We start from the raw sequence: 18,507 nt of genomic DNA, 5'->3' as shown, positions 1-18,507 counted from the left end.
GTGCTCTGGGAATGGTCTTCCTCTGACACCAAGGCTGCAGACTCATCCCTGAGGTGCTGCCAGCTTTGCCCTTCTCCTGCTGGGAGGACCAGCCCAGCAGAGCAGCAGGACTGGGAGCTCCAAGCTATGGGGAGAAGGATCACTGAGGGAGGCACCATCTCCTCCTGTCACAGGCCAACAGGGAACTGTCAGCCCATTTCATGTGTCATCACTTTCTTTCCCTCTTCAGGTAAACCCACCTCCTATCCAGTGGCCACTTCCAAACCAGGGCTGAACATGCCAAGCCAAAAGGAGAGGGCAGGATGCTCTGGGACACAGACAGGACACAGACACACAGGATTTCCTCCCTGCTGCCAACTCAGCCCCTAACAATCAGTTAGTTTTCCTGGATATATTTTTAGAAAGAAGCGGAAGGAGAGAAACCTTTCCTGCAACTTTCATTTCTGGAATGAAGTAATTGCTGGATCTTATTTCTGGAACAACAGTTCTGCCTCCTAAGAAGTGAGCACAGGGAACATAGGGAATGGCTGAAGCTGTGGAAGGAAGAGTCTGAACATGCCACAGTGCTGGAATGCCATGGATTTGTGGAAAAACCTGGAAAGAAGCTGAGGAAGAGCAGAGATACCAGGCAGCCTGGAAGATGGGATACCATGGAATTTTGAAGAGGAGTGCTTGGGCTGTGTGAGAAGCCTGGCAAGAGCATGGATTTGCTGGAAATGCAGGAGATGCATGCACAATATTCAGTTCTTCTGTCATTTAATCCCAAATCATTCCATGTTTTCCATTCTTCAGAAAGCCCTCTTTCTCATGTTGCCTGATTATATGAGGCTTTTGGCCCTCAATGAGAAACAACTGTAATGGTTCTTCAGGTCACAGAGAAAAGCTTAGCACGGATAATCCAGCTGGGAAATCTGAAAGCCTTTGGGATGATGTGTGGGGCTCCCAGTGCTATCCCTGTGTTACTTTTCTAGAAGTCACCAAGAGCCAGTCTGAGCTGCCACACATATTTGGGTTTTCAGGCCATGCATTCTACCTAAAATGTGGTAATCTGTGGGAGGAAGATGGAACAGCCCAGAAATGGCATCTTTTTGACACATGGAAGCCAGTGATTCAGTCATTTCACAGGTACATGGACTGCTGCAAATATGCAGCTCTTAAAAACCCTGACAGTGTTTGAAGAAGCAGTTTGACAGTGTCAGTCCCCTCGTCATCCTGCCAACTGGCCAGTCTGTTTTCCATGTAAGCCAAGGGCTCATGGAACAGGTGAGCACTTGGTTGGCCTGAGGAAATATCTCTGTCTTTGTGCATGAAGCTTTAATGACATTTCTTGATGTGGCCTTGTTCTGTGAGTGAGGAGAGGACCTCAGACTCTGAGGATGCTAATCCAGCACTTCTTGCTGACCTTACACTGACCTACATAATTTAAACCAAACTGATGCACAAGCGACACAGTTTCTGCTGAGAAAGTGCAATATGTGCCAACATGTTAATAGTACTTTTTTTTTCCCTGTCTGTTTAATCCAGTATCTTATGTGAATGGAGGGAAAAAATGATGTGCAACGTATTCCTTGCACCAAAGCTTTAGAAAAGAAAATGTAAATGCACGAGTATGACACGAACTCCCTCTCTGCGAACACGCGCTCACAGACTGGGAGCTGCCAAAGCACAGTGAGCCAACCTACAGTGTGTATGTGATCTGCTGAAGGGAGGGGACAGGCCTAATTTATGCACTTGGCCCTCAGAGCAGGGCTTACCTCAATGCTTGTCAATGCACAGATTCTGTAAATCTTTCTGGGAGAAGGAATGTCAGCTCCCACCAGGCTCTGGACACGCCGAAAATGTCGCTCGTGTAGATGATGACTTGTGTTCAATTTGCTGCAGTGGATGGGCCTGAACCAAACTCTCTTTCTTGTTCCAAACATCTCTAAATTTAGGAGTTTTTGGCAACCCAGTCCAGATATGAGTCAATAGTTCTCTGTGTTCCAAAGGATAAGTATTAGGCTGCAAAGGTGGGAGCTGTTATGTAAATGGGATAATATAAAGGAATGTCTGTATTAATACCTTTGTTATGCTCAGAGCTAAAGGTTTGCCAAGGCTTAAGTGGACTCATGATGGGCTGGACACATCCAATTAATATAAGTAATGTGATTTTTCTTGAACAAATGTGACTTCTTGGTGCACATTACAGCTGCTGAGTGTTTCAGCTCTGCTGCATCTGGTCCTTGGAGGGTTACAAATGTGTATTCTAGTGCTGAAGCTGCTCTTATTTCTGCATTTGTTTGGTATTCAATAAATGGGTTTGATTTTCAGTGCTTCTGTCAGGGAAGTAAAAAATATTGGGGTGTGTGTTACTGATGGATATAAAAGCCCCAGGGGAAAAACCCCACAGAATATGAAATTAAGAATGATGTGTCCACATGCAAAATAAGTGCATTGGACCTCCCATCTCCTTCCTAATGTCATTGCTGTGTTCAAAGATTCTACATCAAGTAAAATTCTTCCAAGGCTTCTCTCAGTGAATGTCTCATCTGAGTTTCTTCCACTGATGCCATAATTAGCATTGAACATGTTCTGCTGTTTCTCTCTTGTCCAGAGGAGGAAGGAACCATAGGTGGGTGTGGTTTATGGTGGGACTTGGTGCTGGCTCAGGGCAGGCGGAAGGTGAATGCCTTGAGCTGTGCACTTGTACTTTGGGTTTTGGTCAAGTGGGCAATTCTGCTTGGTTTTCAGGAAAGGAAACACAACTTCCTTCCACAGTCCTACTGAAGCTTTCATATTCTTTAAATGTTTTGTGATTCACCTGTCAATCATATACCAGTCTCACTCCAGGATGTCTCCTGAGTGGTCAGAATTCACCACTGGCAGATAGAGAAAACCAGTGGCACTGAGGAAGATTATTCCAATCTCTCTTCTGGCTTCCCAGGCTGGCAGGGACAGGCAGTTCCCCCGCTTCTCCACAGCTCTGCCCATGGCTCACCATGATCTCCACCTCCACTCCCTGCACAGGGCCCTTAACTGGAATTGTCCTTCCCACTCCAGTGCTCCCTTGCTGCTGTGCACCATCACCGTGCTGGTTGGAGCAGGTTTGTCCCTTTTCCCATGCTGCCTGGAATGCTGAGCACTTTGAATCATGCCCCCAGAAGCAGGAGGCAGTATCATGGAGCAGGCACAACGTGCCACATGAGGGTCAGCTTTGTGAGCTGGATCGGTGGCACTGTGCAGCAGAACACAAACTGCTTATTCTTTCACAGCTGTTCTCCCAAGCACTTTGAGCATTCATTCCCCTCAGCATGCAGGAGATTTACGTATTTCACTTCCATGGACATGGCAGGAGAGACCCTCCTCACTTGCAGATTTGTTCTTTTAATAGGCATCCAGCACAACTGGGAATTGAGCACATGTGCATGTCCAACAGAGAGGAGACCAGAACCAGCTGTAGGCACAAAGAACTGCTTAGGAGGCCCATTTTTTTGTGCTGATTTGGTAACTCATGGGCCAGCCAAATCTTCCTTTTTAGGAATGAGAAGAACAGGAAAAACAGAGGACCTCATCTTCAGATTGTATCACCCGTGGAAGGGGAGAGTTAGCAGGGAGAGAACTCTCCACATGAGGTTCTCCTCTCCCTGATGCAGCATCTGGAGCAAATAAGGTTCATTGTGGGCAAACGTGAGCTCATTGTGCCTCCACTCCAAGCTGGCAGAGCAGTCGGGGTGTTCGGGCTCTGAGTCAGTGCTGTGATAACTCGCTCGCGTGACCTGCTAATTGAAGTTTGAGATCCTTCAAGATACCAAACTGTGGCACAGACCTGCTGCTCCCAGTCTTGGCTGTCTCAGAATCCAAACCTTTTCAAATCATAAATTTTATTGCAAATCATAGAAGGACGATGTGGGGTTTGGGAGAGGCAGGCCCTGTACCCATTCTCAGTATTTGGGGTAAGTCACCTGTGCTCTGTGACAACAAGACAAGTGCAAGGAACACAGCACTCAGCAAAGCCCTTTTAGGGTCAGCCACACAGAAAGGTGAATCTTAAAAACAAAAGAAAATGGTATTAGGAGGGAAGAAGTGGCAATGAACAGAGGCCTTAATTTGATGCCAATGGGTATCTCAGAGTAAGCAATTTCCCCAAGGATTGCCCGAGATGCGAAATGAATTGTAAGAGCTGCTTTACAGGCAGTTGTGGGCACACACCTGCTCACAGCCAGGGAAAGACAGTGCGTAAATGTCTGGAATATTACATAAAAGCTGTCTGGGAGACTGGGCAGAGCAATTAAAATCCATCTCGCTTAAATGAACCCTGAGTGCAGGTCAAACAAATCTAATTTTTATTGTTCCTTAAGGAGATGTCTGCACAGGAGACAAAGGGGGGATGCAGCCATCAGGTTAAAAAATCAAGATGCCTTTAAAAAATTAAATGTTCACAATAGTGCTACAGCAAGCTGGATAAATGATATATTACAGCGATGGTTTAAAACTAATTGATGACTAATGTTGTAATGCATTTGTAGCTACACTGATCTATTATATATCTCGGCCGAGCTGAAGGGACACTTCAAGGAGAAAAATTGCTAACTGTTTTAACCTGATGGAACTCGGGGAAAAAATAGTTACTTTAGGAGATAAATGGAAAGGTTGTGACCTCCTAATGTACATCTGGGTCTTGCAATGCAAAATCAAATTATCATTAAACAGAATGTGATCGGTGATGGAATTAAAACAACTGCAAACCAGAAATTTCCGTGGGGAAGCAACAATAGCCCAGTTTGAGCTGGGAGCACTGGCTGAAAAGCTGCCTGGATAAAGAACTGGTGTAACAAGTTGGGATGGAATTGTTTTGCTCTGTAATGAAAGTTGGTTTAATTGGAGACTGCAGGAAAAACGTAAGCATCTTTACATCCATTTACATACGTAAGCCACTCTATAAACATTACTTAATTAGTGTCTAAATAATTAACGATTTACCCTAAGTTCTCAGTAACATGTGTCTCTCTGGATCTTGGAGGGGAGACAGATGCCTCATTTTCCCCTCCTCATTTTTGTCATGCCTGAGGCTCGTGCCCTCTGGGTTTTACCCTTACAGTTGGAATTTGGAGAAGATGTCAGTCAGGCTCTGCTTATTTTCACATCTAATTCATGCAAAAACCAGGTTTCCTCCCGAGGCAGTAAACTGGCCCAGATTTGCTTCAAAGTTTGGCCCAGGTTCAGTGAATGACTCACTTTAACTAAGGTACATCCATCTTCCTGGCTGGAACACACAATGGTAGGTGTTGTCACAGAGCAGATACCCCCTAGAACCTCTCAGGGATTCAGGAGCTCAGAAACCAAAAGCAGTGGCTTGTTCCATTCCCTGCTTTCCTGTTACCCAATATTCAGGACATTGGGTGGGTGTACCAAGAACACTGTTACTCAACCCTGAGTGCCAGCGTGGGGTTTCGCTTGCTAAACATGCTGCAGGGGGCTGGGATGTGCTGCTGGAAGCTGGGCTGGGAGGGGCTGCAGTCACGAGCCTCCCTGGTCCCAGGATCTGTGCAAAATTCTATGGAATAAATCTGGCACTAGGTTACAAATGAAGGTAACGTCATGGGCCACTGCTAAAATATGGATTACCTTGAAAAGGCCATGGTTAAAAGGCCAAAAATACTACTCTCAACCTCTGAATTGGTTCCCTTTATTAGGACTAGGTGAGATATGAGAGAACAATCTGACCAAGACACCCCTCACCACAGGTGACACGAATTTTCTTTGCTTGGAAATAAGTTCATGAGCAAGAACATGAGCAGCCCGTGATACTCTCTGAGAGCAACATATTCCTCTCTAACAAACTAACCTTCCAGTGGGAAGGGAAATGCTTGCAATATCAAATTGCAAATATTTTGTACTCTGAAAGGTTTGATGTTCCACAAACCTCCATATATTTTAACTGCTGTACCTTAGGCTTCCTCCTCTGCATTCATTCAGTTCTGGTTTGAAGCCCAGTTCAGGCAGCAGCTTAGAAAAATAGTTCTCTAGCTCAAGATGGAGCAGCTGAAGTCTTAATTTGGGAGGTCTTTCTTTTACAGGGGGACATTACTCTTGGGTCAAAATTTTAAGTTATTCAGGTCATGGTACTGGTGTCAGTTTTCAACACCAGAAACTCAGTGACAAAAGTACCACTGAGCTGACTTAGAACATTTATTTTCACAAAAGAGGACTAACAGTCACATCCACAGCTCTTATTGGGATTTCTTTCCTTTGCCAACATTAAAACAAAGCAACTCTAAGAGGTATTTTTTATTCCATATCAAGGTGATTTCCAAAGCTTGAGGCTAAGTAGATAATCCTGTGTGTCCCAAGATAAGGAGTTCTCAGGGTGTGCTGTGACGATGGGGACAAGGTATCAATGGGAACATCCCATGGTATTTCCATGATTGCAACAGACTGTAGGTAAGGAAACTGTTCCTGTGTTTGGATCACACTCATAAACAATGATCCCAGCAATTCTTGGAGAGGGTGGAGTTACGCACCCAGTCACATATTCCTCCTAATTTTGAAACAGTCAGACATAAACCAGCCTAAAATAAGGGAGCAGTTACCACTTATTCCCTCCCTCAATTTCTTATCCTGCTTTCTAACAACATTCCTACCTGGTTGACAGAAATGGCAAAAATGTCCAGTATTTCTGGTTTTTTATGTGTCTTGATTTTTATTTCACTTTCAACTTTTCTGACTGGTCAATGATTCAAAAAGTTGATTAAAGCTGTGATGGTTTTATCTTTGCTCTGGAAAGAAAACTGTAAAATCCAAAGGGTAGCAACCCTTTGGGGATTTTAAAGAATGGATTTTAAAGAATGGGATTTTAAAGAATGCTTGAAGCTGCTTCATTTGCTGCTTGTGCTTAACACTGGAAAAAACTCTGAACTGCAGCTGTGCCAAAGTTTTTTTTTAACTCTTGTACACACATTAAAACATATTTCTCCATACATTTTAATTTACTGATAGCATTTGCTCCATTTCATTTATACTAAGTCTTTATTAGTGTAACAATGCAAGTACGAAATTGAAAATCTACCTTTGATTGTTCTATCTTTTTCCATGTTCTTTCTAATATTATGTCAATAGTCTAAAGGAGTTTTTGATGTGATGCACTGAATATTTTGACTCAATGCTGAGAGCTCAGCACTGGGCACATCATTTACCAGCTCACTGCTGTCAAAAGCTATTTCATCCTTCCTCCCTCTTGACCCAAGCTCGATTAATCTTTCCAGAGTTTCGGTTCTGGTTTTGAAACAGTGTTGATTTTCCCAGGAAGCCTTAAGAAACTGAGCATCTGCTCTGTGCTGTTTGGGCAGCTTGAACAACTGCAGGGGGAAGGGAATAATCTCCCCCAGCCCCCTGACAGGATCACATCCCACCCCATCACAGTGCCCGGTACAGGCAGCGCTGGCAGGAAGAGCCGGGGAAACTCCTGTTTTCTGGGCCATGACCTGTGGGGCTGCAGGATTTTAGGAAATACCAGGTTAGCTCCAGGAGCAGGGAGGTGTTATAACTCCTTTTCTGTGATTCTGCACAGAAGTTTTCAACATCAGTGAGAGCATCAGTGTGTGCTTCAGATTTCCATCTGTCACACAAAGCATAAATCCAAGGCACTATGTGAGATCAGTCATGCCCAAAACATTTAAAGGTACCTAAAATGTTGGAGAATTAATATCTTAAATTTTTCTCCAGAGTCCTGAGTGGTGCAGATGTTCTGCTAATCATATATTGAAAGCTCAGGCAATGCATTAGGTTGGAAAATAGATTTATATGACAAAGATGAGGGAGAATGAACCGGATCCACAAATGTCTTTCTACTCACACTGTCTATAATCATTTCATTACAGTTATTTGGGGTTTATCCAGTTTTGCTGCGACCACCTACTGACAATGTATCTGTCAGGAAGAAGAAAAAGCACGAAATTCAAATGTGCAAGAAGACGTGCAAAACAAACCCTGTGACATTTTCTAACATGTGAATGTTCCCAAATGCCAGACTAAAACATCTCTCCAATCGTTTCTTTTACAGACTTCCCTTGTTCCAGAAACTTGGCCTTACTTAGGAGGAAACCCCATAACTGTCCCTTAGAAGTTGAATTGCATCAGTGTGGGTAAGATGTTGGGCCAAATTCCTTAATGGTGCAATTCCGTGAAAATCAGAAATCCTACACCAGGGCTGAATCTGCCCTGTGGTATAAAAATTATTTCCCCAGAGGCAAGATTTTTGGAAACAGTATCATATTTTAATTCTAAGCAGACAATTTGTTTTGGGTTGCATACAGAGCATGACTCTCTCTGCTATAGGAACCAGCTACATATATGGTGATTTTATTCCTGTTTCTCATGCTGTTTGGCCTATTTGTGTATGATTTGCAGGTGGCTACATGATCCTACAAACTTCTTTTTATGTAATGGAACAAGCCCCTGCTCCATCTAAGATTAATAAAGATTACAGTGCTGGCATTAGAACATCATTTGTACATTTTGCAACAAGTTTTGGAGAAAGGCTGTGTGTTGTTTATAATCTTGGAAGTACAGATCCCAGTTAATCTTACCCTTGGAGAACAGAGAGCTATATTTTTTACAAATTAACAGATCTTGACTGATTGCCTCCATGACTGTGTTCACTGGTTTTGGAATTCAAAGGGCAAAATAGGATCTGCCTTTTGTAGGAGGTGCCAGGTGTGGAATTGGGACACGCCGCCTGAAGGGGGTTTGAGCTGCCTTCAATCCTCTCCACACTGACTGGATTTGGCACCACTGTGTGATATATCACCACTGTAACAAACTACTTCTCACAAGCTGGTCAAATCCTATGGAAAAAGTCTTGGAAGGATGTTGCTGAAAGAATATTTAACCTCTGTTATAGTTGTTTTTCCGGAGATGTGAGGTATTGTGAAACTCAAGGAGCTCGACAAGATTTTCACAGCTTGGCTTGTGAAATTCATTTCCAGCTCGAGAGATTGTGATTTCATGATTTTGCACATCTGGATTGTGGCACAGAGCTGTGATGGGAGATGTGTGTGGCAATCTTGCCTCTGTCTGCTCCTGGTCAGTGAGGAGTCCTGGCTGTGAGTTGTCACCTGCCTGCCCTCGCCTGAGCCGTGTCTGATCCACACAGGAAAGGCTGCACAGCTAGAGTTGGCTCAACATCAGTGAGCTCAGGAATTACTTCCATATAAATGTTAATGATAATATTAATATTTCTAATATTTAAGGAGTGTAAAGGCATAGACAAAAAAGTTGCAGGGGTATCTGTACTGTGTGTTCTGTGGAGCAAACAGAACATTTTCACTTGCTGAAAACACTGTGTGCACAGACTGCTGAGCATCCCCTCTGCCACACTGCACCAGTGGGTTGCTTTTCTGGCCAGACAGTTTGGGAGGGGGGTCTTCTCCTTAACTAATCTGTGGAGATCTGGCAGCCTCCCCAGAGGGGAACCAGTTGATGAAAACAGGACTTTAGGCCAGCATTTTTTCAGCATTCACACCCCAGAAGGAGAATTTACAAAGGTGGCAAGAGCCATGCGCATTTTCCCTTTGTGCATCACTGTGTGACAGCAAAGTCATCCCATTTTCCCACCAGGATCACATGGTGTCACAAAACTTCACTTATTCTTATGGCATTGGCAGTGTGGGTTTGGAAGAAAAATCCCCGTGCTGTCTGGAATGCTCAACTGTTGGGTACCAGAGTCGGAAAACATCCTGCCTGCCGTGAACGTTAGGAAAACAGAGCAGCCCTGACTCGAGTGCCAAGTGGTTTTTTGGAAGGCTGACTCCCCTGAGAATAAAGGATATTGGTGTCCAGCCAAGAGGGCAGGCAGGAACAGGCCGTGGGCAAGACACTGGAATTTTGGAGCCTGAAATACTGTATGTTTGTTTGTATCAGTTTCTGACTTTGGTATTAAAAGGTGAGCTGCCCAAATGGGTCACAAATTGATAAAATCTGAATTATTTTTTTTCTAGCTATATTTAGAGCCGCATAAAACAGGGATTTCCCTTTTTGGCTGCTCAAGTATCTGAGAGTAACTTAATATTTCTGTTAAAAACAGAAAAAGTCCCCTAAAGGAAATTTCCTTTTTTTCCTATGGTACACTCAAAAATTCCTTCTTGTCGTTATGAAAAATTCAGTTGGTTTTTACTTCCCTATTTCCCTGTTTGAATGAATAGTCCTAATCTAATGACCCCATGAGCATTTCATCCACAGTATTCTCCAGCTTCTATGTCCTATACCACTGTTATAGTTATTTAAAATGAGATTAAAATCCACCCTCAAGTGCTTGTATGAACTGCCTGAGCATATGTGTTACAAGAACCTTTATAAATATTTTCTTCCCTTTCATTGTTATACTAATCAACACCTAAGTGGAATCTTTGGATGCTCAGAGATACTTCTGGAAGTAAAACAATTTGCTTGCCTTGTTTTGGTTTGTACCTGGATTGGTTTTAGATGAAGATTTCTGCATAGAAACCCTTGAAAATGTCACCCACAATCAGTATGTCCCACTCTTTCATTTGGGGCCCAAATACAGGTCTTGAAGCCATTTCTGTTCAGCCCCTGGGGCTGAAATGCACCCACTGGGCTGGCAGATGTTGTCTGGTGTATTTGAGAACCCTAAACCACTGGATTCAGAAGTGCCAACAATTTTTCCAGATAGTTATTTTTGCAAAATGCCCTGTTAACTGAAAAGCCAGGCCCAGCATTTGCAATTCCAGCATGGCTTTGGGGGCAATTCAGTGAGGAATTCTGCACGTGGTTTTTTGCCAGGGTGTCTCCCGTGTGAACGACTGCACTCCCAAAGTGATGGTTCCCACTGATATTCACCAGGGTGATGGTGCAAAACTTGGGTCCACAAAGCCCAAGGGACATTTTTGTGTTGATCTCAACAGAGCGGGGCTGAATCTTTATTTCCTTGATAAAAATGGAAAATGTTCCTTCCCTCTCTTTCCCCTTCACACACATATTTTCTCTTCTTTATAGAAGAAGTAATTTGTCTTTATCTCACCATTCACCTCTTCCTCTGATTGCAGTTAATGGAATTGTCACCTTTATGGACTCATGCTCCATTTCTCAACCTGTCTGGACTTTGGCCTCCAAAGGTTACCACAAGTAGTGAAGTAATATGATTGAGTCTTTTTGGACAGATTTATGCAAGATTTCTTCTGCAGCAAGTGTCACATCTAGTCTAGTTCTGCAACAGAGAATATTTCAAAGATGCCAACTGTCATCTAAAACCACTAAATTGTTCTGAGGGGCTGGTTGAGAGGACTCAGGGCCATCCCGGGCAATGCTGATTTACACTACCTGGAGCTGTATCCCTGCAGCTTGAAATATGAGCTTTGGTTAATAATGATAAAAAGAATGTCCCTGTGTCCCAGAAAGTCCATTTAAAATGGAATTTTCATCAGTTACTCTGTAATGAAAATGCAAAAGGGTATATTTTAAGTGAATCTGTCCAGAATCTTGGAAAAAGAGAGGGGTTATTTGGAAGCAAAACCACGACAGCCATGCTCTAAACAGGGAAAGGTGGTCTTGGGTTCCATTTCATACATCTACAGGGGATTTTCAGCTTTACAGAAAGACTTTGAAATTATAGAGGATTCACCACACATGTTCCTACTCCTCCTGCATTTGATACAAGCACGAATCAATCAATCATCATTATTCTGCACTAATACAACACCTCTTAACCCTTGGCTTTCAGAATATTTCAAAGGAGCAATGAATTAAACCTCATGTGGGCTTGGGAATATGTAATAATCTAAACTCTGATTCTTCCATTAAAAAAATAGGCATTTTCAGGGCTTTGATTTTGAGGGCTGGAGATCCTGTAACTTTCTTGGAAATGTCTTCATTTGTCACCCCCTTGGAAAGAAACCATGTGAGTACTAGGGAAGTGAGATGAAATGGAAAAAATGTATTTAGAAATCTTAAGTTAATACATTTGTCTGTACTTATTTTTGCTACTTCTTGGAGCAAAAAGACCTGGACACATCGAGGTGCTAATGTGATATAGGTATAAAAAAGGCAAAATTGATCCCTGTCTGTAACTAAAAGAGTGCACGGGGAATTATCATCGCCACTATACAAGTCTCTAGCAAGCCATCATTTTGAACATTACACTTTATGTCAGGCTCTGATGACTTGTGGTCAGAAAAGATGAATTCTGACTGAAACAAGTGCAGAGAAAGCTTATTAGATACTTCAAAACTTGCTGTTATGAAATAAAATGTAAATGGTTAATGTTTAACTTGGCAAAACAAAAGAAGGGATTTAAATGGTGTCTACAAATACACTGTGGGAGGACAACAAGTATTATTTAGATTAAAAGAAAGTTCAGCAATGTATGAATATATAGGGGACAAAAATAAATTTAGTTTTAACGAACAGAGAAATAGGATTCTGGAACAAAACAGCAAAAAAGGGAGATAGTTGGGAGGGTGAAGAGCCAGAACTATGAACCAGCGCCCAGCATGTGCATGGTAGGGTTGTAGGATTTGATTGTCAGAGACAGAAGCACTCTCAGGTCCATTTCTCTGGGCTTCATTTTACTGTTTTTCAGTTGAACAAAACATTTGGGTATCTCCCCAGCCACGGCGCTTTGTTTTAGGTCACTGAACTAATGTGAAACAGCTTGTTTGTGTCTCTGAGTCCTGCACTTTCTCTCCATGGAGCACTTCCCTGGTCAGTGTGGTGACCCTATGCTGGGATTTGTCCCCATGGGCCAGGCTGGACTCAGATCAGGACAGACATGTCTCAGAAAAGAGACATTTGAATCCTATTACAAAAGTGCAGACCTGTCTTGGAGCAAAGCAGAGCATGAGAGCACACACTCTCACTGTGCCATGAGCTGATTTGGAATTACAGTCAATAGAGAGATTTTTTTTTTTTAAATCTATCTATTCAAAGCAAAACATCTGAGTTAATGCAAGAAAACCTCCATTTGGTCAAATGTCCTTCCCTGCACCACCTACATGCAAGGTATTCCCAATGGGAAAACGGATTTTCACCCAGATTTCAGTTTTGTAGCAGTGTTTTCCATCAGAAAATCATTCCAACGGAAAATTACTAACTGGTTGTAGTACAAAGTGACTAGCGAGGCTCTCAAAATGATTCAGTGGTAAAGCTGGAATGAGAACCCACAGCTCCTGACCACGAACCCTGTGCTCTGACCACGAGACAACACTCATCCTTCCCTGAGCAAGGTTGTTCCTGCAGCGTTTCTGCCTGGGCCAAAGTGGGAATACTCTGGAAATGTTGCAAGACAGCTTTTTTGCTGCAAGATTTCCTGCTGTAGAATATTTGGGGGATAACGGGAAAAATCCCTGGTGGCTTCCTGGGGCCAGAAGTGTTTGGACATGATGGGAATGTGAGGGCTGCCATCTGCTCCTCCCTTCACGGGTTGTGGAAGGTCACGGAGGGATGTGGTGGGATCTGCAGTGTGCAGCCACGGCTGTGCCATGGCTTGGACTCAATGATCTCAGAGATCTTTCCCAACCTAATTGATTCTGTGATCTCTGTTTTCCAGGGATGCATCTGAGCGGATCCCACTGCCCTGTCCTCCCTCTATTTTAAGCAAACCTTAACTAAACTCAGGGTTTATTCCTCACATCAGCAGCTTCCCAGCTTTTTAGGCAAAACTCTCAGAGTAACTGTGCAGAACATCACACTCACGGCTCACAGCCCTGTTTTATTTATTTAAGAAGCAATTGCATATTTATGGGTCAGAGGGTGGTGGATGTCCTTAGCCCTGACATTCCCTCCTGCTTATTTAATATTATATATATTTATATATAAACTTCCATATTTACATATATTTATTATTATATGTACTCTTGTATATATATTTATTTTTCTGTATTGTGTATCTCCTTCCCGGGGCTCACCATGTGGCTTTTTGCACCACTCCAAGGCTTCTCTGACCGCCTGAATTTTGCAGTCCTTTATGAGAGCAACGGGGCTGAGAAATACGATATACCAACTCCTTTAGCAAAACAAGCCAACCCCCCGCCTTCTTTTGCTTTATTCGCTTTTAAACACAGGATAAAGGCGATTCCCTTCCTTCTGAGCCGATGCCCCTCAGAACCGGAGGAACCGTGCGAGGCCGCTCCCGCCTCTCCTTCCCTCCCCTTCCCTTCTCTTCCCGGCGCAGGCGCGGCCGGCCCGGGAAGGGGGAGCCCAGCGGGTTTCCCGGCAGCGGCGGGTTTCAGGGAACGTCCCCGCTCGGGGTGTGCTCGGCCCGGGTAGTGTCAGGGTGGACAAGTAAGTGACGGCGCTCGCCAGGGCCCGGCGGCCCCGGCCCCTCAGCGCGGCCGTGAGGGGAGCGCGCGCTGCCTCAGCGCGGCGGCGGGTCCCGTCCCTGCCCCGTCCTTGTCCTTGTCGCTGACTTTGTCCCTTCTCTGAATCCACCCCCCTCCTCGAGGGCTCGGATCCTGCTGCTAAACTGAGGTCTCGCGTTCGTGTTGTTGTTTAATCACCAGCCCCGCCTCCTTCCCCAGGGAGCCGCTCACGCAGCTTCGGGCCCCACGGCGCCCCGGCCGTGCGTGGGCTGAGCGATTTAATCGCTCCAAATCACTTCGCAGCCTGGTTTTCGTGGAGGTCGTGGGGTATCATAGGATTTACTTGTATAACTCCTACATTTAGTGGGAATGGGGCTGCCCTTCACAGCCCCCACTGCCGGGGAGGCATTTGAGGCTTCCCTGGGCTGGGCTGGGCTGGGCACACAGATGGTCCCAGTGCCTCCTCCTGAAGTGCTGGATCACCATTTCCCCGCAACCTTCCCTCAGATGGCAGCGCTGGGATGACCTGGTGGGCAGGTGGGATGTGCACATCACTCATACATTGGCCTAATCCTCCAGATCCCCGTGAGGTTTCCATAAATGCAGTTTCCAGTCTGGTATCTCTGGTGTCCCGTTTCCACCACTGCCTGTTCCATCCTCATGCAGCTCTGCTTTCTTGCACCTTCGCAATCTTGTCTCCTTCCCATGGCATTTGTTCCTGCCTTCCCGTACAGCTCATGGGTTGGCAGGGAGCCCATCCCAGTAACCTGCTGGAATTTGCTTGTGCTTGGTTCCAGAGCGTCCCATCACAGCCGAGTTCCTCTCTGGTGACGGGCTCTGCACTGACCTTGCAGATTCTTTCTCTGCTGAGGAGCCTGGGATTTGTTAGGAAGTTTAATAAATTTAGCACCAATGCCTCTTGTCTGGAGAACACTTAGGAAACAAATTCCAGGGAAGGAGAGGAGCTGGCTAAGTCATCTCCGAGGTTTTTAGAAAGTAATAAGCAACCACATTGCTGTGAAGGTGGTGTTGTCTTTTTTAATCCTCATATATTCTCTCATCCTGGAAGACCATTTGCTTAATTAGCTCAAATTAACTTTTTTCTAAATGTACTTAAATGTAGTACAAAAACATTGACATTTTAAAGGGTCTGTAATATTAATAGTGCCATTTCCTTCAGGAATGTGTATGAGCATGTAGTAAAAAAAAGTCACTTTTTTTCCCTGGGATGTGTGTCTGGGATAGGAGGAGGAAAGAGGAATACAGGGGGAATTGGGTGCTTGCAGGGACAGTTGTTCCCAGCTATAAGAATCGTGGAAGAAATAAATTTATAGTGCCAGAAGAGACTAAACAAAGTAGTTCTATGCTGGGAAGGTTTTATGTGTATTCTTAGCCACTTCTGTTACTCTGTTCTGTGTTTCTCAGCTAAATTACCATTTTAAAATGTTGATTCTTTTGAAAACATTCTCTTCCCAAATAAGGACTCTTATCCATTTTGTTTCTTGTACTATTTCAATAAGCCTGTTTTCTCTCTTTCCATAAGTCATCCTTCTTTCAAACGTTCTTTTGATTCTGTTAGAGGTTGATCTGTTTCCTAAGAACCTGTAGATTTACAGAAGAGGATCAGAATGGCTCTCCCGTGTGTTCCTGTTTTGTATCTTGGGCTTTTCTAATGACTCGACCTTTTTCCCTGGTACCTGCTACTGGAGCAGCCTGATGTGTAAAATCAACAGAAGTGGCACAGCCTTGGTGGAAATGACCTTCATTTGAAAGGTGTCTTGAGCTGCCTTCAGCTTCCCCTCTGCATTTCCATGTGTGAAAGGGAAAGTACTCAGACTGTTCATAAAGTCTGAGAATTTGTGACCTTCAGCTGTTTGAGGCAAGGGAGCTTTCCAGCTCTGGACTTCTGAGCTGTTTTGGGAAAGTCGTTGAAGGGAATTTACAGAGTGGTTAGGCCTGATATCCTTTCAGGCTTGGCTTTGTAAAAGTTTGGAGTTAAGAGACTGGTGGGCTCATTAAGAAGGCAGATTTTGCATTGGTAAAACCAAACGAACCAACCAAACTCCCCAGCTGTGTATGTGGGGAGAACTCACTGCTTCAGAGACAGGTGTGATTCTTCTTGCCCTGTAGAAAAGAAGGGGATGTAGACAAGCTAACATGTATGGTCTGTTTAAACAACAGATTTTTCTGCAGAATTAGTGTTTCTTTTAACCTAAGCTAATATGCAACCTCAATTCCTCTTAAGTAGTTGTGACAGGAACTTCAGGGCTAGTGTTTTTGGAATTGCAGCCCAAATAAATGTTTAATTTTGAACTGACGAATTACTTGGGGCTTTCACTCTTCCCAGGGTTTTGCTATGCAAGAGTGAACAAATACTGTGTAATAAACTGTGGATTCGGCTTATAGACACATGTTTGCTTCTGGGCTGAGCATCCTGAAAGAAGTGGTTTGCAGCATGTCTTTAAAAATTTATTTCACTGTTGCATCTACTGCTGGCCTAAGTGCTCCAGTATCTGCCAGGAGTAATTATAGGCAGTTGGTTCAGATGTTGCTTAAAAGTGTAAGCCTTGATGGGAAATGCAGTGGATTTCAGCCAGAATGCTAATTTTGATGTTTTGTCATTTCATAAAACTGTGAACTCAGAACAAATTATTTTTATACTGATCTGCTGGTACGTAATCACAGGGCTAGTGCCAGATTCAACCATGATGTAGCACTGGAATCTGAAGATGGGATTAAAGTTAGAATATCAGCATTAACCTAAGTTGGCCAATTCAGTATCCACAGTAGTATAATGGCTGTATTTGCCCAGAATTCCGTGTAATCCTGCATGGAAGCTCCTGGTCCGAGGCTGGTTTGCTCCAGGAATGCAGTTTAAAGCTGTTAAGTGAACTGTAATTGTGCCTTTTGAATTGCATCTACTCCCATGTTACATGTTATAACTTAAACAGATACTTTGCAAATTAACATTATTGTGCTAGAGCTGTGTTTATTTTATGCTTCTTTTTTTTCTGGCATGTTTTGTTGATTGTTTGGAGTTTTTTATTTGTTTCTCCATTTCTGTTATAGCATAAAAGAGAATGAAAAAAAATACAAACGTCACAGTACAGGACTGTCTCAATTTTACAGAGAAAGAACAGAGATTATTCTTTCTGTCCATCATGGGGTAGGTTAAAGTGATAGAGACACAGGGATAAAAAAAATCTTCCTCAGCATTAGATTAATAAGCTGGTGGATCCAAACACTTGGATCCATCAGTCATTTTGGAGCCTGTTACCTCCTTTCAACTAGTCATGAAGCTGCTACAGTCAGAATTTATGTAATAATCAGATGGCATTTTTCCCCCTCAGTCAATGTAAACAAGATAGTGTCTTCTTTCAGAGCTCCAGGCATCCTGCAGTGTCATTTGGGACATGTCTGGCTGCCAGATCATTAGCACAGCCTCTGGGGGAGCAGTGTCAGGTCAGGGAATGGATCTAAAGAGCTTGGTGTGCGTGGATTGTATCCATTGCCCTTTCCAGGATGTGGAGAGGAAAGGGTGCTCTATATACTCCCCCTTATTCTGTAGGTTTTCCTGTGTGAGAATTATGTCTTGACATAAACTGATCAACATTTCCTCTGCTTGACAGGTTGTAGGTTATGGCAAAAGTTCAAAATGCTGCCAACCTGTGAGAGCACCTGTGATGTTCACGAGCATCAGGAGTTTAATCCTGAGCTCCTAATGTGGCTGGGAATTTGGCAGTAATGGAAGCAGGATCAGACCCTGCTTTTGGAGTGATGGCTCAGTCCCAGCAGGGCTGGGAGAGCTCCTGAGGAAATTGGAGCCCTTGGGTTTCCTCAGTAGCCTGTGTCTTCTCATCTGGTTTTATGTCTTCCCATGGCCCTTTGCTCAGCCTTCCTTTTTCCTGAGAGCTCCTCTAGGCAGCTGTTTCCTGCTGTTCCCAGGGCTGGGTGAGCACTGGAGCAGAGGGAGCTGAGCGTGTTTCCTTTGTGTGGCAGAGTTAGGCTGGGGAGGACACGGGGTGTGCTGGGCATGATCCTTGTGCCTGCTGCTGGGGGGGGCCTGGATCTTCCTCCCAAGGAAAGCCAAGATGAGCCCTAAGCCTTCTCCAAGCATATAGTTGTGAGGGGCTCCTGGAGGCCAGTGTTTTGGGAACTGCCTGAAGTTGGAAATCCCTGGCCTTCCGTAGCCACCTCCATGCTCGAGAGCAGCACCTCT

General features: G+C 44.1%; 1 protein-coding gene and 1 long non-coding RNA gene across 3 annotated transcripts in view; both read left to right on the top strand.

The window, feature by feature from the left end:
* The first annotated feature begins 5,282 nt into the window (after nucleotides 1-5,282).
* On the top strand, nucleotides 5,283-9,916 carry LOC108639577. Its single transcript, XR_001920592.2, has 4 exons — nucleotides 5,283-5,378; nucleotides 6,283-6,420; nucleotides 7,857-8,120; nucleotides 9,595-9,916. It is a non-coding gene; the product is annotated as an uncharacterized LOC108639577 (long non-coding RNA).
* Nucleotides 9,917-14,081: 4,165 nt separating this feature from the next.
* Nucleotides 14,082-18,507, top strand: part of LOC103758915 (hook microtubule tethering protein 1) — a 170,650-nt gene continuing 166,224 nt past the window's right edge. The window contains exon 1 of one of the 2 annotated variants that reach the window (XM_008925172.4): nucleotides 14,082-14,271. In XM_008925172.4, coding sequence (XP_008923420.3) covers nucleotides 14,082-14,271 — 190 coding nt within the window. The remainder of the gene's footprint in view (nucleotides 14,272-18,507) is intronic. The other variant, XM_018072118.3, reaches the window with a different exon arrangement.

Source organism: Manacus vitellinus, unplaced genomic scaffold (genome assembly GCF_001715985.3).
Source record: "Manacus vitellinus isolate BGI_N305 unplaced genomic scaffold, ASM171598v3 scaffold_21_pilon, whole genome shotgun sequence".
In the NCBI taxonomy this organism is placed as follows: Eukaryota; Metazoa; Chordata; class Aves; order Passeriformes; family Pipridae; genus Manacus; species Manacus vitellinus.
The sequence above is the reverse complement of the archived record's forward strand: the minus strand, read 5'-3'. Positions and strand labels throughout refer to the sequence as shown.